Here is a 22089-nt window from a genome sequence, read left to right on the forward strand (position 1 = left end):
TAGTAGTAGTAGTAGTAACAGTAGTGGTGGTAGTAGTAGTAGTAGTAGCAGTGGTAGTAGTTAACATTTATGCAGTGCTTCTGCTCCAAGCTCTGTGCTAAGCGTATTACAATTATTATCTCATTTGATCATCATAACAACTTCGTAAGACAGGTGCTATTATTACCTCCATTTTAAAGGTGAGGAAACTGAGGCACACAGATCAAGGTCACACAGCTAGTAAGTATCTGAGGCTGGATTTGAACTCAGGTCTTCCTGACTCCAGCCCTCTATCCACTGTACTACCCAGTTGATAGGGGGAGGAGCCACATTACATTTTTACCTCAAAAGACTGTTGTGAGGTTCAAATGAAATAATGTATATAAATAACTCAGTAGAATATAAACTCCTTAAGGAAAAGGATTTTTTTCCCCATCTTGTCTTTGTATCTCTTCATATCTTCTGCACTTGCACAGGTTCTGTCCAGGGACCTTTATGTGCCCTAGTCGTCAGAATGCCAGATTGGGAGTTAGGAAGACCTGAGTTTGAATCCTGCTTCAGTTAATAGCTGGACAACCCTAGAAGCAAATCACTTAACTTTTCTAAGCCTCATTTTGCTCATCTATAAAATGGGTATAATACTAGCACCTACCTCACAGAGTTGTGAGAATCAAATAAGATAATAAATGTAAAGTGCTTTATAAGCTTTCCAGTGTTACATAAATGTTAGCTATTATTATTATTACTATCGTGAGTACTGAAGAAATGCTTGTTATTATCACTATAAGATGTATAGACTGGGGAGAGGAGTAAGAAATATTATCATAAGACTGGAAAGGTCTTTAGAGATCACTGATGGTAAACCCCTCATTTTACAGAGAAGGAAGCCTAGGCCTAAAGACCCAGGTCTAATCCCAGGATTCCAATGCTCCTTCAACAACACCATTGTTCATTTCTCATGTGCTGGGAAAAAAGGCACAGAAGACAAAATCTAAGCAGACTAGACAATCTAGCAAAATTAGCAATCAATCAATCAACATCTGTTAAGAGCCTGCTACATGCCACATACTGCTAAGCGCAATTCTGAATTACCAGTATTCCTGGGGCAAATGGCCCATTCTAGGAGGCGACATAGCCTTGAGACAATCAACTTTACCCCTTTATGAATTTCTCCGTTCAAGGTACCATCCACTCCAGGTAACTCACTGAAAACTTCAGCCATTCTTGATTCCCCCCCTTCCCTACCTATCTGGTAAATCACCAAATTTTCCTTGGCTCTACCTTGAAAACGTTGCATTTTGGAGCTGAAGGGGACTTTAGAGTCCCCCATTTTACAGATGAGGAAACAGAAAGTCATCGTGCGGCACCATATAGCTCAGTCACCTAACTCACACTTAGGGCTTCTTCCAATACTCCAGAAAAGCTCCTTCTTTTGTTTTCTTTGCCACTGCCATTCCTCTCGTCCTAGTTCAGACCCTCGTGATCTCACAGCTCCATCGTTACAAATCTCCAACAGGTTTCCCAATCTTTCTATTCTTCAGAGAATCAAAGAATTGCGGAGCTGAAAGGGACCTCAGCGGCCTTCTAGCCTGATCCACAGAGGAGAGAATTCCTACTGACCGTACGGTCACCTGGACCATGCTGGAATGTCCTCTTGAAATTAAGGGTGCTCATCCCGCTTTTGAACAGTTAAAACTGCTAGGAAGTATTCCCTGACATTTAACTCTACAACTTCTCCTCTCTGCTACTTGTTCTGCCTTCTGGGGCCAAAGAGAACAAATTGGATCCCTAATACCCATGCTGTTGTTGTCATTTTTAGTTGCGTCGGACTCCTCATGACCCCATTTGGGACTGGCAGAGACACTGGAGTGGTTTGTTTCCTTCTCGAGATCATTTTACAGATAAGGAAACGGAGGCAAACAGGATTAAAGTGACTTGCCCAGGGTCACAAAGCTAGTAGTAAATGGCTGAGGACTGATTTAAACTGAGGTCTTCCTGATTAGACCTGCTGCTTTATTCACTGTGCTATTTATTCAAGTATAGGCTAAACCAAATGGCCTCTGAGGTCCCTTCCCATCCTGAAATTCTGTAAAAATGTGAAATTTTGTGAAGATGTTGCCCACCTTCATTCAAGAACTGTTATACATCAATTTTTTCTGACTACACAGATCTAACAACCATCACCCCCTGTTTTGACAACCCTCACGCAAGACTTTCCAAAAAAATTTAGAATTTAAAAATACTTTTTAGATATCATCTACTTTAGCATCTCTAAGGCAACTACTCACCTATAGAAGTCATATTGTTCAACTAAGGCGAAATGATCTTCAATATATGTCTCACTCTGAGTAAGATAAATTATGAAATCTGTTATCGTCTTCTGAATAGGAAGCGTTTTGACTACAACGGTGATATTTGTGCCAATGGAATCCAAAACACTTTTGACATCTGAAAATAAACACATTTCTGTTATAAAATTACCAACCCGAGGGGGGGAAACCCACAAAAACATCTTAGAAGCAAAATGAAAAAAGCATAAACTAACACCCATATTGACCCCCCAATCCTCCTCACTTATATCCTCAAAACAAAGCCAGGTGCTCAGGCAAGTATGAATGCGGCCAAACCACTAAAAAGCCATTATTAACAGAATAACACTGTTTACACAGAATTGAATAATGCAGAATGTGGAATCAAGCCAGAGTTTCCTTTTTCTATTTAACTGAGTAAAAAAGAAGAGGTTCTTAACTTGGAAATGATGAAATCTTATACTGGCATTTCCCACACTGAGGAAATGGCTCAACAGAGGCAAGTAATTTTCAAGGTCATTTCTGAATGCCCACCAGGTGACTTAATTCTCAGATGAAACGTGGACTTTGGAGTCTATGATTTTTCTCAGGGTACACGCTGAAGCATTTAACACTCTATTACGTTTTCTCCACATGGCCAAAAAGCATCAGCTATGCCTCTCAATCAAAATGGATCTTCTAGCTGAACAAATACTATTTTTTTTGGAAACTGAAATGAGGTAAAGATGTATCAGAACCATGCATCCCAGTAATGGGCTTGGGCCAATTATGCCTCAACACAGAAACATAACCTTTTAGAGAGGGGATCTCCAAAGTTGCCTCACCCATCCTCCTCCACCTACCCATGTGGCTTTTTACCCCACATAGTCACTGACACATAGATGCTATGCCACAGGTCTCCCTAAGTGTATTCAGACTAGCTACAAGTTCATTAATTTCTGACAAAGATAAAGATCAGACACGGGTCAGAGCTCATTTCAGTGGCCCTTGGTGGGCCTTGGAGGTCTACTATCTGTTTCAAAATCTAAGTTCTGTAAAAATGATGTGACTAGGCTATTTATCTTTTTTTTTTGGAGGCAACTGGGGTTAAGTGACTTACCCAGACACTGACACACAGCAAGTGTCTGAGGCTAGATTTGAACTCAGGTCTTCCTGACTCTAAGGCTGGTGCTCTATCCACTGTGTCACATAGCTGCATTTATTTTCCTCCCATCTTCTACCCAAAATTAACTTTTTTTTCCATTGATATTTTCTTTTTATTTAAAACACCAAAACATAAATCAGTGCCAAGGTAAAGCTGTAGTGACATTGTAATTATGGTGTGATTTTAAAACATTGGGAACACCATTGTGAAGATGTTGTTAAGAGTCTAGGGACAATACCTGGCCTCAGAAGCAACACAGGAAAGTAGAAACAGCACAGGTCCTTAGGGGGAGTGACTGCATCATATATTTCATATTCTGCATAGCACCTACAAAAATGCTGTAAGTGGGAATCCTACAAATACTGACAGTGAATTGTCTAGAAAAGCTTTGGCCAGTACCCTAATCTAACCTTGGTTCTTTGGCACAGAATCTATGTCTGTAGACAGACATAAACCAATAATTTTTCATTCAAAGCTATTCTTTTCAGCTATTTTAATGATTTCTTTCCCCTTTATAATAGTATGACTATGGACTTGATCCAGTGGCACTTTTAGTAAAATGGATGTTATCATCTCATTCAATACTGTCTTTGCACTAGAGCCCCAATTGCCTGAGAATCCTCAGGAAAATGAGTAAATTACAGGCAGAATCAACTCAATTAAATTTAAAATGGCCTTCTGAGAAAACTCTGGCTTGCTTTAGGAAACTCCACCCAATAGGTAACATAAATCCCATAAGTGTGGGTACAGTTTTGCTGGACTTACAAGGAAGGGCTGTGTATATTGACAGAACAGATCCACAAAGAGGAAGCAAAAATTAAAGAGAGATTAGTAAGCAAGTTTATATGAGAAGCATACCGCATATTAACAATAATGTTGTTAATATCTTGGGGGGAGGAAAGATTTCATTTAAAATATATAAATCATTGAAAAATCCAAACAATGGGATATTTTAATAAAGAGTTTTTATAAAATTTAAATTAAAAATTTAAATTAAAAATTAAAAATAAAATTATATTTTATTTTTCTTTTATAAAAGAGTACTCCTTTAATAAAAGGTGATAAGACAGCTTTATGAAAACTATGAATAAAATAGTATTTTATAATAGAAATACATCCATGTACTATCTCCTCAACTAGATTGTAAAGTCCTTGATGGTATATACCCTACATTTATCTTGGCATCTCTCCAAGCCTCTGGCACAGGACCTTATACATAATAGGCACTTAATATCTGTTGAAATAACCCATGTTTTAAGGGTGCTTTGACAGCAAGCCTAATAGAAGAGGCGCTGAAAACATGGTTTATGATTTTAGCAATCAGAGAGATTCATCTAATACATATCAGTAGAGTTTGCCTTAGTGAAATGATCAACCTCGGTTTATCACTATAACACCAAAAAGAATGAATTATAGTACACTTTCTTGCTTGTAGTGGCAAATAATCATATCCTACTGGAATAGATATCCAACTTTTAAGACCAGTGGAATTGTTTTAAAATCTCATCTGACTCTATGGAGTCTTAAGCAAGAATGATGTGTATTTCAAATACCATTTCATCAGCATTGTAGAAAATATGTTTTTCTTAAAAAGCTTATAGGAAAAAATAGATGTGTAACCTACTCGAGAGTTAATTGGTGCTGTGAAAACACAATGCCAGATGAAAAACATTGGGGGTGGGGGGTGGGATAGGGTTTTAGGTACATAAGAAAAATTATTTAAATAGGACAAATAGGATAATAATGCTGGAATTCAATGCCACTTGGGTTCAAGTGTTAATTTAGATTGTCACTAGTTATCTAATGTGCCCTGCAGGCAATCAGCCAAATGACATTATTCTGAGGTCTGACATAATGGTGTGGTGGAGCTTAAATTATGAAGTCACTGCTAGGGGGCACTAGTTGAGTACATGGGGTACTGCATAAAAGTATTAAACTGGAAGAAAAAGTGAAATATTGGTCAATTTTATTTCATTGATCCTCATCTGATAGTTACAATTCAAGTGAAAGAAGGTTAACTTCCCAAGGATTCAAGAGTACCATCCCTCTAAGCACTTTTTAAATTAGCAGACTGAACAAAAGCAAGTTTCAAATATTATAATGCAAGCATCAGCCACAGAGAAGGAAAACGACTCTGTACTTTATCAGTCTCACCTGACACGATATTCTTGGTTTGATTCTGCACCAAATTAGGCGTATCATTAAATGCTGCATATCCCTAAAGTATATTTTGGGGAAAAAAAGGGATTCATACAGTAAAAAAAAACACCAAAACAACAGTTCATACTTATTCTTCAGAACACTAAAAACTACAAACTCCACCGACGCCCTTTCAGATTTTTTAAAAAAGTCTCTTTCTAGCAAATAATTTGAATAATGTTCTTCAATAAGAAATTCAAAACAAATGTTAGCTTACAAATCTTTATGGCGATCTCAGGAAGAGGGAATGACAATTAATTTATATAGCGTAGGGTACAAGATGTCGTTATGGAAATGTGTAACTGAAAATTTGTATGTAAAGTGAATTTCTGAAACATTTTCCAATTTTTTCCACTGTAAAATTAGAGATCTGTTTCCACAGGGAGCTGTGGGAGAGGGGCTAGCCTTAAATTTTACCAGTCACAAAGTATCCATGTGGTTAAATTTGAGATTTAAGAAACAGAATTCTTGGAATATTTTTCAGATGTCTCTAACTAAAAGTCTGTGTATTTCCTGAATTTCTTATTTAAGTCTCTTTGGGTCTGTTATTGGCAGTTCAAGTGTTCATTTAGTATCTTGGTAAGTTTTTCAATTATATAAGCTATTTTATTGTTTTGCCCATAGGGGTATCACAGAGTATAAAAAAAGATTACCATGATTTATTTTTTTCACTAAGTGTAAATTTCCATATATTAAGTTTGCCTTAAGTTAAACATTAGCAGTGTTTGGCCAGATTTGTGCGTGTGTAATATCCTTTTCTAGTCATGCCAGCATCAAACTATAGGTCATAAATCTTCGAGTTCGGAGGATCTTAACATAGCATGTTCCATGATGCTTCTATTTCTTGTATCTGCTCCCATTTGCCAGCAATCTTCATTCTCCTGTGCTGGATCATCTCCTATGTGCAGCCATCCACTGAGCTTCTAGAAGGAGTTCTCTTCTCTCTCTACATTCTCTCCCTTTGATGATCTGAGCTGCTCCCACTCTCTATTCAGACAGCTCCTGCAATCCACACGCTCTGCAAGAGATTTCTCCTGAATTCCAAACCTGTGTCACCAATTACTCATTAGGACCTCTCTTCAGCTTATCAGACTCAACATATGCAAAAGGCAAAATTGATGTCCTACCCCCCCACCTCTCAATTTCTACCAACGTTAACACCATCGTTCCGAGTTACATGAGTCCTCAACTTTGGTGGGATCCTTGACCATTCTCTTTATCCCTCATCCTCACATACAACCAGTTGCCAAGCCTTGTCCTTCATAACATCTGTTGCATCCATTCCCTCAACACTGCTTATAGAACTACCACACAAATGCAAGCTCCTTTCTTGACTGGGCTTGCTACTGTAATAATCTAATTGATCTCACTGCTTCTAACCTCTCCTCACTTGAATCCATCACCCATATGGTAATGTCATCTCCTTTGCTCAACAGTCTTCAGTGGCTTCCCAATGCCTCTGAGATAACATGCAAACTCCTCAGTCTATAATTTGGCTCTAGACTGCTATAATGACCCATTTTATATTCATCTTTTTTATATACTCTTATATTCTAGCCAGCTCTACTACTAGACTTCTAGCTGTTTGATAAACTTGATGCCATATTTCTCATATCCATCCCTTGGTACTGACTATCTTTTAAGTCTGAAATCTACTCTGGCCTCCTCTCTGACTCTTAGAATCCTGTTTCCTTCACGGCTATCACCTCCTGTGCAAAGCTTTTCTTGATTCCTCAAGCCCTCTCCATCACATGTTACTTCTCTATCCCTCTTCAAATTATATCAAATCGTGTTAGCTATAGTGTTTACACATTGAATGGCTCTTAATAATAATTCTAACAGTAAGCTGACTTTTTTTATATAGTGCTTTGAAAGTTGCTCTCACGAGATCCCAACAGCAAGTAGGTGCTATTATTATCCCCATTTTAAAGATAAGGAAAGTAAAGGGGAGAGATGTCAAGAGATCAAGCCATTAAGTGTCTTGGGTGATCATGGAACATGGGTCCTCCTGACTGAAGGTCCAGTCATTTATCATTTTCATACATACATACACACACACATTTGTATTGTGTGTGTGTGTGTGTGTGTGTGCAGTGTCCCACACTTAATCCATTTATCTACAAAGAACACAGGTTCTCTGTGAAGACAGCAACTATTTTCTTGATGTCTTCCTATCCCCAGTGCTCTGCACAGTCTCACACCCCGAACAGGTACTTAAATATTTGCTGAAGTGAAGTAATGAAATTTATTTATCCAGCTACTTCATTTTGTAGAAGTAATTAAGATTATAAGCTCCCTGAGGGCAGGGCCATCAATGTTAAAATTTGCCTTTACAGAATACATAGTGTTTAGGTATATGAAAATCATCAATAACAGATCAATAAATGAGAATTTACTGAGTACTATGTGTTAAACAATGTGCTGGGCATACAAATATAATGAATGAAATAATTCTTATTTGTAAGGAACTTACATTCTAATAGGGCAGACAACAAGTAACATCTATAAATATATAACTCATAAAAAATAAAGTGAATAAATTCAAATAAATACAAAATAACTAAATATTTGGGAGGTAGTTTGGGAAGAGGGTTTTAGCAGGTGGGGAATCAGGAAAATATTCATATAGTAGACAGTACTTGAGCTCTGTGTGTGTGTGTGCACACGTGCGCACTCATGAGAGAGAGGGGTCAGTCTGAATGGATTGCAAAGTGCAAACAGTCTCATTATATTATGCATACATAGCTAATTTTTCACATATACAGACGCACATATTTGTATTGCGTACATGTGCAAAGCATTCCATTAGAGCTAATCCCAACCTATCCCTGCCATCTCATCTATGAAATTCCCATTCATCTTCTTTCTACACAGAGGGTCTACTCAGTGAACTTACGGACTTCTTCGGGTTCTCTTATTATTTTCTGTGTACCAGTTCATCACTTGAGTTATATGTTCCTCCAGTTATAACTACCTCCCTTCCTTTCCCTTATCATCTATTTCTACCATAATATCCTTAGACATATAACTAACATTTTTCCCTCTTGCAATGAAACTTAATTAATGGAAATTAATTAGAAAATATGATTCCATTAACAGAAATCACCTTGACCACATTAAAAGAAAGTCCCACTATAATGCAAGGAGAGCATCTTATTTTTCAAAGCACAAAAGCCTAATCTCTAGCAGGTTCTCTCAGGCTGCAAAGGTTTCAAGTACAGTCCCAGCAACAAAAAGTATCTGTTTTCCGAGGACATGACTGATTAGATAGTAAGAGGCATATCAACAGTAGGCTGATTACTTGATGATAAATTCTCTGGTCATGGAAACCCAAGAAATATAACGTAAATCAGTAATGATCAAGATTATATATCGTCTATCTATATATTTTGCATCTATAGTATAAAGAATGTGTGCATTTTCATAAAGAGAACTGCAACTTATTAGAAAGGAGGACTTGTATATGGTGAGAGGTATATGACATTGATGAGCATCTATGAGAAAAAAAAAAACGGTGGGCCAATCTTACGGCAAGGTCTAACAGGTGAACATTCTGAGTTCTGCAGTAGTACTTACAAAATATTAAAAACCCTAGGGGAAGTCCTCTAGCAAACTGGGAGGATTATAAATGTCAGATTTATGAAATGACATGGATAACAATAGCAAATAATAAGGTAATGGTGGGACCCAATAGGCAGCAGTGGGAAAGAATACCCACCAGGAAGAGATTATGGATGAAATGCAGTATACAAAAGTATACAGATATCCACCTAGTTAATATTAAGGAATGAAATTATCTTGGAGAAAGCACCTTCTTACCAATTCCACGATGGTCATAGCTCCCCGACATTTCACTGTTTCCTTTCTTGCCTCTCCCTGGCCAGCCTCCCCCTTTCCATACATTTTGACCATTCTAAACTGATCAGGATAATCTGCAGTAATTTCCAAAAACATACCTTTTGGACCAGACTGGCTAAATCAATTTTAAGAACTTCACTGACTTTGGCAAGCTGTGAGGTCACCGGTGGAAGCTAAAAAGAGAACAGATCCCCCCACCAAAAAAAAAATAAGTGAAAACATGCAGCAATATTGGTAATCAATCATTCAGATAATCAACAAGCATTGATTGACTAAGCATTAACTATGAGTAAGATACTGTGCTAAGGGTTGGGAAGGAGAAGCAGAAAGACAGTCCTTGCCCTGCCAAAAGTGGAAGTTCCCTCCACTAATGCGTCAACAACTTGTAACTTCTTCACTTACTTGGAGCCACTGACAGTTAAAGGACTTGCCCACAGTCACACAGCTAGTACACGTTAGACACAGAAGGATTTCCTGACTCCAAGGCTGACTCTATCTAGCTTTTTAAAAAAATGACATATGTACAAGTGTGAGTAGGGGGTGGCAGCATATGCCTGTAATCTCTGTTACTAGGGAGGCTGTGGCGGGGGGGGGGCATTTCCTCAGCTGCCACAGGGCTAAAGTCGATAGGGCGCCAGCATTAAATTGGGCACCAATATGACGAGCCCCCAGGAGGTTCCAGGCTGCCCAAGAAGGGGTAAAGAAATGTAGTGGGATTAGAACAGTGAGTGACTGGGCAAGATAGGGAGATCCAGTCTTAAAAAAAAAGACAAGACACAAATATTTACATAAAAGGTCCTTATAATCTACAAAAAAGTCCTTGTCCTATAAATGTCGAGTTTCCTCTTCGTCATTACACAGCACTGAATTTTAATGCAAGAGGTCTGCATTCAATTTCCTTTCCCTTGCTGCCAAACCAAAAAGGAGCACGCGGAGGATGGTTTCTGCCCATAAGCTACTCTCTTAGAATCGTACGGCTAAGCTTGAGTAATGGAGCTCTGCCCTTACAGATGCAAGAACTCTTCTTACCCGACTGAAGTTGGCATTGATACTCAGCTGGTTTAATGAATTCCTAACGGCGTTGCAGGTGGAGGCGGCCTGAGCCTCTGAGCAGGCAGCATCATTGAGGGTGTTGTTCAGGTTCTCTTTGGCATTGGTCAGGTTGGCGCTGAGTCTGTTGCTACCCTCTTGCAGGATCTCCATGGAGGCACTCACATTCTCTAACGCCTCTCTGGTTTCTCTGATCACTGTGGGCATGAAGGAACGCTTTTTAGGTTACAGGAAGCCATTTACTTAGTGAATTAAAATTGGTTCTGTTGCTGATACCAAAGAGGCAACTATATAGCTGAAGGGACTCTTATGAATTTGGAAGGTCATTTTATTTCAAGAGGCAATCAGAAATATATGCTGGGAGCTGAAGGCAGGGAAAAGAAAAGGGGCTATAAAGAAGCAGCTTCTCTTCAAGCCTGGCATGCCAGCAAATTTCTCTCCAAGCCCTAGTTTTGGTTTGAACCAAGAGACAACTACAGGCACTCTAGTCATTACAGGATAACAATAATGGCACCATCATTGCTCCGAATGAGCCTGGATGGGGTGGAAAATATAGGATTGGGGTTAGAGTCACCATGACGGGGATCACAATGTCATGTTCCTCCATATCACGGAGTTGTGTCTCGAAATCTTACCAATTCTTCAGCATTCAAGGCTCAGGGCAAATGTTACCTTCACCAGGGGCCTTTTTTTACAACCCCCCAGAGAAGGAATCCATCCCCTTCTACCATCCCAGGAAACTATAAGCCCTTGAGGACAAAGTGTGATCCCTTATTTACTTCTGTCAACTCTCTCAGCACCTACCACATGATAAGCATTCCATAAATGTATGTTTAATTGGATTGAGAACCTGACAAGCCCTACAAATTCCAGCTGGTTTGGGTCAAAATTTATACTGAGAAATATTTTACCTAACTCATACAAAAAGAATCAAATGCCTAAACTTCCATTATAACATACAACTCTCTTATTTTCTTTCCTACCTTCCTGGACCAATACTTAGACTACAATGATCAGACTCCTAGACCTAATTTGAAATTAAGAGATGAGGAGGAATCCTAAGCAATGATGGGTACTGAGGGCAACATGAAGATTCTTGGTGATGTTTTTAGATGTAAAAATAACGTAAAAAATACAATTAATCCAATTTTCTCTCCTTTTGGGATCGGTTTTGCTTTGGGTCATCAGGCAACTATGGGGAATGGAAAAGTGTTTCCACTACAATTCTATGATGAACTGGAGAAAACAGGCAACATGCTAATATCACAACTAATTTCTACATGAAAAAAAGATACTGTTCAAAAAATTTCTTTCTTTCCTTCCTTCCTTTTAAAGAATCAACTACTGTGTAAACTCAATTATACCAGTCAAGACTTGCCTTTTTAAAAGCCATCTTTTGATGGATGTGTGAGTCAGATAAAGTTATGGTAACTGAAAATTGGGGTAAAACTGTTATTTTTTTAACCACCAGGAATTGGTCCTAAGGGAGGTGGTGGTTGCATGGTCTTCACTGATGGGATGTTGAGGCTGGGCCAAAGTATACAATGGAAACATGTTAAAACTCTCAGCTAGTAAAAAGAACACTAACACTTATATTCCAGGCAAACTTGGTCACATCACGTTACAGTGTGGGTAGGGAGTTGTGTCTTGGGACGTGATGGAATAATTCACAATTCCATAATACTTTAAGATTTACTAAGTACTTTTCTCACAACCATCCTGTAAAGGAATATCAAAAGCATTATTATCTTCACTTTAAAGATGAGGACACTGAGGCTAAGAGAACTTTACTGACTTGCCCAAGGTTATCCAGCTAGTAAGAGAAACAGACAGATAAAGCATCTATCAAATACTTAATACGTGCCACACATTAGTAAGTGCATGAAGAAGACTCAGGTCTCTTGACTCCCAGCCAAGAACTCTTCTACACTAGGCAGAATAAGTCTTATTGGATTTTTGATCAGAAGACCTAGATTTGAGTCTAGCCTGTGCCACCTGCCAGCTGTGACCTTGGGAAAGTTGTGTCTTCTTTTTGGACCTCAGTGTCCCTCATCTGGGAAATGAGGATAGTAATGTTTGCATTACCAATCTTACAGGGTTATTCTAAAGGAATTGCTTTTTAAATCTTAAAAGTGTCACAGAAATGTCAGCTTTTTTTGTATCCAAAGTATAAAGCGTTGTACCATGGAAGCTCCATCTTGAATAACAGATCTAGGCCTGGTTGGAGACTATCAAATGTACTCGACAAAAAAGGCTTGTGTTCATCACCTCAATCCAACGCTCAACCTGAAAAGGTTTTTCAAACAGCCTTTTTTCCCTGAGGCTTGAGCCAACTCATACATAAAGACCAACAGTCACTGTGTTACCCAAGAAAAAGAAAACACAGCACAGATATAACTAGGCACACACAAGGAGAAAATACACCAAAATAAGGAACAGTGTACTAGAATAGAGACTCCACACCACAGAGCACACATTTTAACTGAGGGTTGGGTTTGTTTTTTTTTTTACCTTTGGTAGCCCTTTCCACTTTGACTACAAGTTAAAAACAAAAGCAAAAGAATGATGGATAATGAAGAAAATACAATGATCTGGACAAAGACTTTTAGTGTATGGACACTATCAGACCTATTAAGACATTTTAGGACCATGACCAATATCCCCCCTCATATCTCAGGTGTCCCCATAAGGTACTAAATACTTACTTGCAGGTTCTGTTTTGTTTTTTAAATTCGTTCACAGAATTACAACATAATTCACAGACCCACACCCATCACACCCCCAACAAATACACATACAACTTTTCCCACTATGCTAAAGCAACCAGAGGCATAGAAATGAACCCTTGAAAATACCTGAGCTTCACAGAACACAGTACTAAAGGTTCTAGATCCGATTTTCACTTTTCACTCAAGGCTTCCTTAGACAATACTATGGTGCATTTTTTGATCTCAGGCTTGTGTGGGCAGCTAGGTGGCACAGTGGATAGAGTGCTGGACCTGGAGTCAGTAAACTTCATCTTCCTGAGTTCAAATTCGGCCTCAGATACTTACTAGCTATATGACCCTGGGCAAGCAACTTCACTCTGTTTGCCTCAGTTTCCAAATCTGCAAAATGAGCTGGAGAAGAAAATGGCAAACCACTCCACTACCTTGGCCAAGACAACCCCAAAATTGTGTGTGAGAGTCAGATGTGACTGAAAGGACTTTAAAAAATGTAGTCACAACCTTGCTTCATCCAAAGATTTTTCAAGACTCATCTCAGACACATACTAGTGCAACCCTGAGCAAACCACTCAGCCTCCTGTGGCCTGTTTCTCATCTATTAAGCAAGGACCATAATAGAGGCTTGTTATGAGCATCAAATGAAAATCACTATATAAATGTTATATATGTACCCACATTCAAAGGGGAAAGTGAAGAGAGAAGAGGGAAAGGAGAGGAGAGAAAGAAAGGTAAAGAGAGAGGAAGGGAGAGAAGAAGAGAGAGGAGGATAGAAATTGGGCCCAAGAGAGGGTAAGTGACTTTTCCAAAGTCATATAGCTAAAGTGGCCAAGGTAAGATTTGAACCCAGGTTCTGACTCCAAATCAGACACTTTCTCAAATCTCTCCGATTTTCTAGGTGAAGAGCTTAACTAATTTTAAGAACCTGAAAAACTGAAGGTTCAATTTCAATGAGGGGTTTATTTTAAGGGTTTATGGCACAGTGCCTTACACACAGTAGGTGCTTATTAAGTCCTTGCTGAATTGAAAACACTGGACTTGGCATCAGAAGACTTGGGGTTTGCCTCCTAGTTCTTCTACTTACTGATTACCAGACCTCCGGCAAATCAGTTAACTTTGCTGAGCTCTTGGTTTCCTCATTCTTAACATGTGGATAGTAAGTCTTATGAGTAAGTAGCAAAAGTTACCTACTATGGCAGTGATGATACAAAGTTGAAAATGAAAGAATTCCTGTCCTCAAGCAGATTACATCCTATTGGGAAAGATAATGTGTCCATATAAAAGTAAATACAAGGTAAGCTCCTTTACTTTAAAGTAAATATAGGCTCACCAAGCAACAAACATTTATGCTAAAAGAATGGAAACTAATCGAAGATGGATCCACACACTTTCCTATCTTCTTAAGTAGAGTGTATTAAGTATAATTTGGGTCATCTTCATTAACATCAATGATCATCAATGATTACATGATATCCCTAAAATGTAAACCAGTCCTTTGGGTGGGGTGCTCTATGACACAGTAATTCTCTTCTATAATCAATGGTTCCAGCTAACCTGGACAACTCTTTGACTCTCAAAAGATTCTGTATAGGATCCTTTTAAATATTGATTTCCCAGAGGATAGTTAGAATGATTCATTTTATAACCATTACATTTACATATAACTTCAGGAGTATGCCTATAGCCTAAGCAAAGTCACTATGCTATAAATATACATAGGAGGTAATGTGACAGTGGATAGAGAGCCTGCTTTGGAGGCAGGAAAAGTAAGGTTCAAATCCTGTCTTTGGCACATAACTAGCTATGTGACCATGGACAAGTCCTTTCCCATCTCACTGAATCCCTGGCCACTCCCTTAAGATCACAAATGATTGACAGTTTCCAGCTTATCACTTTATTTCCCTGGGTCTCGGTTTCCTCATCTGTAAAAGAAACAGGTTGGACGAGATGACTTCTGAAGTCTTTTCTTGCCCTAGATATCTGATTTTCAGCCGTGGAGGGAATGTTCACACCAGAAGTTCCCAAGACAAATGAAATCACCAGTCCAGATAAAAAAGATAAATGTAATCATGTAAGAGCAGAATTAGGAGAAAGTCACAAAAGCCAGCCCTAACTGCTGACAACAGGATACAGGAAGTCTGGTTAAGAAAGAGGGGCCATATCAGTAGAAAGCATCCCAACTACTACAAAACCTCTCCACCCATCACACGCCATATCATCTGTGTATGAGACACAGTTATGACTGATATGCAACACAGGGCTTACCTCCTGCCATCGTCAGAACTGCATCAAGAGCTGGGAGGACTCGTTTTCCTAATCGATCTCGGACTCGGCCTCCAAGCAATGGTCCAATATCTGCATTAGAGAGAAACCAAACTGATGAGGAGGAGGCACTTCTGTATATTTCCTTACTGTCTCATTGTGAGCGCCATGGTGCTTGAAGAGACCTTCACTTAAGACTCCAAACATGGTTGCCTCAATGAAAGTATGAAACAGGCTGAAGGTTGACTTCCAGACAAATGAAGAACCTTAAGGATTTTTCTTAGTTAAATGCAGGTATGAGTACATCCATTGTCCCTCTTGAGACACGCTGAGTTTGCGGCCGTGATTCCAAGGTATGTTTCAGGTATGTATCTAAAGTATTTGTAATAAGAAATGATGAGCAGGCAGACCTCAGAAAAACCTGGAAAGACTTATATGAACTGATGCTGAGTGAAGTGAGCAGAGCCAGAACACTACACAGTAACAGCCACATTGTATGATGACTAACTTTGATAGACTTAACTCTTCTCAGCAATACAAGGATCCAAGACAACTCCAAAGATCTCATGATGGAAAATGTTGTCCACGTCCTGAGAAAGAACTATGGAGTTTGGATGCAGATCGAAGCACATTATTTGATATCTCTTTTTTTGTTTCCTTCCTCTTTCTCATGATTTCTCCCATTGGATCTAATTCTTCTTTACAACATGACTAATGTGAAAATAGGTTCAATATTAATGTATATGTAGAGCCTATATCAGTTTCCACATCCTCTTGGGATGGGGGGGAGGGGAGAGATGGGGAGAAAATTTGGAACTCAAAATCATATGGAGGTGAATATTGAAAACTAAAAATAAATAAAATTTTAAAAAATAAAGTATTTGTAATAACCAGTTATCTATATAAATTATAAGAAAAAATAACAATTGTGTTCTTCTAAACCATACAAAGAAAAGATTTGGGGAGAAGAAGAAAAAAGATCAAAATAAATCTCTCAGAATTGGAAACCACTCATTTAAAATCTGTGACAGCTTGAACTTAACTTGGCCAAAGCTGACTTAGAGATTCCATTAGCAGAACGGGTTTCCTAAACAAATTTATGATGCCTAGAAAATTATAGGAAGCACGTGTTTATAAGAATAAACTTTTAAAAGGGACTCTAGTATAGTGACTTAATCTACGAATAATATTAACTTCGAATGAGTATTTTTCTCTTCCGTGAAGAAGGTCAGAAGGCTTTTATTTGGAAAAGCCGTGTTGGCAATCAGTTGCTTATATGTATTTGAAATATAAACATTACAAAATACTCACTGTATGCCAGGGCCTGATACTTAGCAGATACTTAGTGAATCCTGGCTGAAATGAATTAAAATACTAAAATGGCATTTCTTTAAAAAAAAAAACCATTGTCTTCCACCAGTAATTCATATATGCTCCCTCTAAAATTAACCTGAACTACAGAGATTTGAGAATATTCAGATTTGTAGCTATTATGGTTCTGATTCATCAAATTAACTAACTACCAAGCCTGCTACATTTTGCTGCATACGATTTGGATTCAATCTCAGGTGGGTGAACAAAGCCCAATTTCCTGCAATGTTTTGTTTATTAATGCCATGGATTTTATTGCAATATATTTTCAAAAGGTCATCTCAGGTGATGGGAAGTAACATTAGCCCCCAAAGACTCACACTGAGAGCACCTGCTGCCGCCATCTACTCTCCTCTCTGACAGTAACAGCAGTAAGAACCAGAAGCAGCAAAAGCTTCCTCTGCAGGCAAATTAATTGGTAGAGATAAGCAATGGGAGAGGGCATTTCCCCATAGAAGAGTTTCTGACACCAATGAAATCACACTTACTGTTTTTAAAAAATCCTCTCAATACAAAAAAAAAAAAAATCAAAAAAACAACTGGGATGACACCTAGCCTGCTAAACAAATACTACCCTAGAGCAAACTTATGGCTGAGAGTTATACAAGATGCGCAGGTATGTATGCTGTTCTGGACTGTGTCAATGGAGGAAATATCTACATGAATGAGAACCCAGACCCAATGGAATATTGGCTTATTCTGTGTGTATTAATAATGTGGCTTATATTTGACTTTCTGTTTTATGGGAGATTTTCACAGTATTAAAAAAAGAAATGAAATAGTGTTTTAAAAAAAAATTACTTACTGTCAAGATCTAGCAGTGCTTGATTCTTTGGGGTATCGAATTGGCTTACTAGATAATCGATTTGCTGAAAACAAAAATACAGAAAAAGATCAAACACTGCTCATAAAAGTATTAAAAATGGGAAAAATATCTCTTACTTACCAATGTGTCACCTTCTACAAGAAGCCTTACTTATACACAGAATATACAAAATGAATACAAGGACGTTTGGGGAAGAGGTCACCAACACCTGAGGGAGACACCTTGCTAAGTAAGAATCCTTTTTATTTAGTAAACTACAGCTTTTATGGGGGTTTTTAGGGTTTTTTTTTAAAGTTTTTCCTTCAAGGGAATTTAACATCTGATCTTGCTTGCTCCCTCTTGACCCTAACTCGCAGGCTGGAAGGCATCCATTGCTGCCAATGATGCCAGATTCATCCTAGAATGGAAACAAGCCTTGAGTCCATGCCTTATCCTTTATTCTAACAGGACATAGTTTGGGCCCTGATTGGATCACAGTGAACGTAAATAGCAATTGTTTATATTTTGGCCAGAAACCCTGAAGTTGTTTCCCTGCCAGATTGATTTTTTTTTTTTGGATTAGGTAAAAGGGGCCATTGCTTGGCTCATTTCTTACCTACTCTTAATCATTGAATGGGTGTTGCCTCAGTCAAAGTGAAACCTTGGAAAGACCTTCACTTGAGAAGACCAAGGTCTTCTGCATCCAGGGCTATCTCCAGATCATCCTGATCTGTATCTTGCTACTGAACGCAGATGACTCTGGACGAGAAAGTGAGCCTGGTGACTTTAAACAGCTCTCCCTCACTTAAATCCAATTCACTTGCAAGTCATGGCATCACCTTCCTTATGTAATGGTTCTCTTCAAGAACAAAGGACAAACAACACTTCTGTGTATAATTGCATGTGTACATGGTGTCTCTACCATTAGAAGGTAAGTTCCATGAAGGTGAAGAAAGTGTTTCACTTTTGTCTTTGTATTCTCAAGCTTAGGACAGTGCCTTGTACACAGTAAATGCTTAATAAATGCTTACTGATTGATTCTGAATCCCACCCAGCAACTATGCTTTTCGCAAAAGAAAAGAATACTTAGATGGGTTTAATTTGGCACCATTTTTTAAAGTGAAGAAGTTTTATAATACATCTTTTATGGATCTTGGAAATAGTTAAAATAGCAAGGTAAGTAGGGAGAAAATACTACAGACTTTATTAACAGGTAAGGAAAATTTGAGACAACAGTAACTAGGAATAAAATTCATCTCTCCTGGTTCTCTGTTCTATTAGATGACTTCTAAAAACCCAACGAAATGATTAATACTCATTGTCTGTCAAAACACAATAGTCTTGGACGTTTAGGGAGCAGTAATCTTGCTGGACAGAATATTTTCAGGACCCTGGGATAAGGTATGATCTAACAGAGAATCAAACAGTGCCAGATCCTTACCACATCTGTAGGCTCTGCCTTCACCACATACATACACATCACTATCACAGCTCATCACTTATAAAGTACTTAACAGTTTACGTAGCAATTATAGGAAGCACACATTTTAGAACTGATTACAGGATTTGAGACCTCTAGGAGAGATGAGGAAGCTGAGGCCCTGATTGGTGTGGGTCAGGGCAGGTAGATAAGTCACACAGAGTCCTCAAACTCCCCAATCTAGGGCTCTTTATACCACACAGTGCTGCTCACATGGTACAGAGGAGGAAATCAATATACTCTAAGGAAGTGATTTACTCAGGGGTTACACATGCATTACTCCTCACTTTGCTGTGATGCCTTCCTTGTAAAGGAATGAGAGAAGCCAAAAGATAACATCTACCCTACTTACATGACAGGGTTACCACAAGAATCAAATTATTTGATCCATCTAAATAGTAAATTACATTTACCCAGGATGTGTCAAAAGTCTTATTGATGTTTCAAGCTTTTAATACCTTTATTAAAAGCTTTAAAGCGTTAATAGCTTAAAATTGCACTACAATTTTTGGGACAAAAGGGATAGTTCTATTATCTTCCACTTTCCTCCTCTACTTTGTGAGTGAGGTAGAACAACTAATAGTATTCCCATTTTACAAAGGAGCAGACTGAGGCCCAGGGAAGTTAAAAAAATGTGTTCAGTCACACAAATGGGCAGCATTAGGATTCAAAATAAGGTTTTCTGATTTCAAATCAAGTGCTCTTCCTATTAAACCACACTCCTTCATTTAAAAGTCATGACTTCTTCTTGCAAAAAAAAAGAGTCATAAAATCCTGCAACAGCAGGATTTCATCATCTTATACTAAGAAATTATGTCATTACCTCTGGAGTATCAGTCAGAAGAGTTCTCAGGTCTTTAAAATTACTCTTTATTAGAGGCCGCATTCCTTGAACTTGAGTTGTAAGGTTCTGGTTTGTGGCAAAAGCGCAAAAAACACCGATACTGCAGAGACAAGAAAGAAGAGATGTTTCCATGTGACAGGACACTCTCTGGCTAACATCCGGACATAATAAGGCTGATATGGCCTAGCCTCTCTGCAGTCATAAAGAGGAAGCAAGTTTCTCCCCACCCTCCTGTAAACCTCTACAAGGCTTCTGGCACAGACTTCACTGCAGTCCTAATGCTGACCGATGGTCCAGAGAATGAAATACTTGCCGGAAAGACAGTCCCTGTGCCTTTGTGTGCACCATCACTGTACCACCCTACCCTACTTTCCAGGCCCACCTCAGGAGCTCCCCACCTTCCACAAAGCATTTCGAGACTGTTCATTCTTTCCTGTTACTGATCTCTCCCCTTCGAATCACTTTGGCTCTGACCCTGGCAGTACAATATGCATATTTTGCAACATAAGATTTCAAGTGATATCAAGGGCAACCAAGTGTGAAAGCCATTTTATACAAAAGAAACTGAGATGCAGAGATTTAATGACTTGCCCCAGGTTATACAAGTGAAGGAGTTGAGATCTCTCACTTTTTTTTCTTCTTTCTCCTTTTCTCCTCTCTCACTCTCAACACACACACACACACCCCCCACACCCCTATCCAAACAACATATTTTCCCCCCAAGACTATAAACTCCTTGAAGGCAGAGATTATGTCTTCCTTCATCTCTGAACCCCTAAGCAACTCACAAAGTGTTGCTCATCAAGTAGATGTTAATCAATCTGTATTGAATTGAATTATAAATCATGTTAACATGCACGAAAGTCTGTATAACATGAAATTGTCAACCTTTCTTTAAAAAAAGAATTAAAATAAAATTTAAAAAGAATTTTAAAAATTAAAGAATTAAATGTTTTTCTAAATATTTAAATGTCTTAAATTGACCTTTTAAAGCCCAGTATGGATCAGTCCTTAGTAGTTAATTAATTTAAATTTATTTGATCATTGTTTTTCATGATAACACAAAGAAAAGTCATTTAGTGAAATACCTTATCCCAGGGTCCTCACAAATTGAGTTCAAATCGTACCTCTGTCCTTGGAAAGTCACAACTTCAATGAACCTCACTTCCCTCATCTGTAGCAAAGAGGAGGTTGGGCTAGATAACCTCTGAGCTCTCTTCCAGTTCTGGATCTCATGTACTTGCTAAGACCTCCAAGATATTTTTTTTAAAATGTCAGCCACTTTTTAAATCATGGGTTCCGTTTTATATCAAAAGTTCATCCAGCCACTAGGTGGAGGTATGGAACTAAATACAATTTCACAAAACTACATTTTCCCATAGATCACAGTAAGAGAATCCTGCTCCCTGGAATTCATTTGGAAGGCGAGTTCCCCTTTGAGGAGCTCAAAAATGACCAGGGAGCAGGTTTTCCAAGTTTCTAATACAGGACACAGATTTGTTTATTTTCCTTTCTTAAACAAAAGCTGCTGCTGAGATTTGCATTGTTTTTACATGCAGTTCTCATCTTACACAAGGGTTGTGCTACAAAAGTTAATTTGCAAATAATTTGTTATGAACATTGAGCTGCACTTCCCAACAACAACAACAATAACAAAAAAGGAAAAAACAAAAACAAAAACAAAACCCAATGCTCTCCATGGTGGTTAGGTTCCCAGATAAGCCAGACAAAAATCTATTTTATCCATAAAGTGCTTGAAGCTCTGTGGAAAAAAAAAAGATCACATGGTAACCATAGTTACCAGAACTTCTTATCATGTGTGACACTATTTCCATTGGGCAAAAATGCTTTCAGATTCTCAGCTTGGGAGACCAAAACCCCAGCTTCAACTTGTGTGGCCTGTGATGTTGGAATCATCAATTCTCCTTGTCTGTCCATGATCAAGGCTTAGAATGGGGATTTCCCCATGGTAGGAGGGCAACAACAGCCCCAGGGATTACACTTCCTTCTCTCTACTCTATAATTGGATTTTAGATATGGAAAAGCCTATAGAGGTCTTTTTTGT

General features: G+C 38.5%; 1 protein-coding gene across 5 annotated transcripts in view; it reads right to left on the reverse strand.

The window, feature by feature from the left end:
- The window catches only part of PROM1 (prominin 1), a 151661-nt gene that overhangs the window by 39642 nt on the left and 89930 nt on the right, over positions 1 to 22089 (reverse strand). For all 5 annotated transcript variants that reach the window (XM_027836693.1, XM_027836692.1, XM_027836689.1 and 2 more), the window contains exons 5-11: positions 20004 to 20124; positions 17701 to 17764; positions 15528 to 15617; positions 10519 to 10736; positions 9588 to 9662; positions 5587 to 5650; positions 2268 to 2427 (exon numbers count right to left, since the gene is read on the reverse strand). In XM_027836693.1, coding sequence (XP_027692494.1) covers positions 2268 to 2427; positions 5587 to 5650; positions 9588 to 9662; positions 10519 to 10736; positions 15528 to 15617; positions 17701 to 17764; positions 20004 to 20124 — 792 coding nt within the window. The remainder of the gene's footprint in view (positions 1 to 2267; positions 2428 to 5586; positions 5651 to 9587; positions 9663 to 10518; positions 10737 to 15527; positions 15618 to 17700; positions 17765 to 20003; positions 20125 to 22089) is intronic.

The sequence above is a fragment of the Vombatus ursinus genome, unplaced genomic scaffold (genome assembly GCF_900497805.2).
Source record: "Vombatus ursinus unplaced genomic scaffold, bare-nosed wombat genome assembly UNPS02014818.1, whole genome shotgun sequence".
Taxonomy (NCBI): domain Eukaryota; kingdom Metazoa; phylum Chordata; class Mammalia; order Diprotodontia; family Vombatidae; genus Vombatus; species Vombatus ursinus.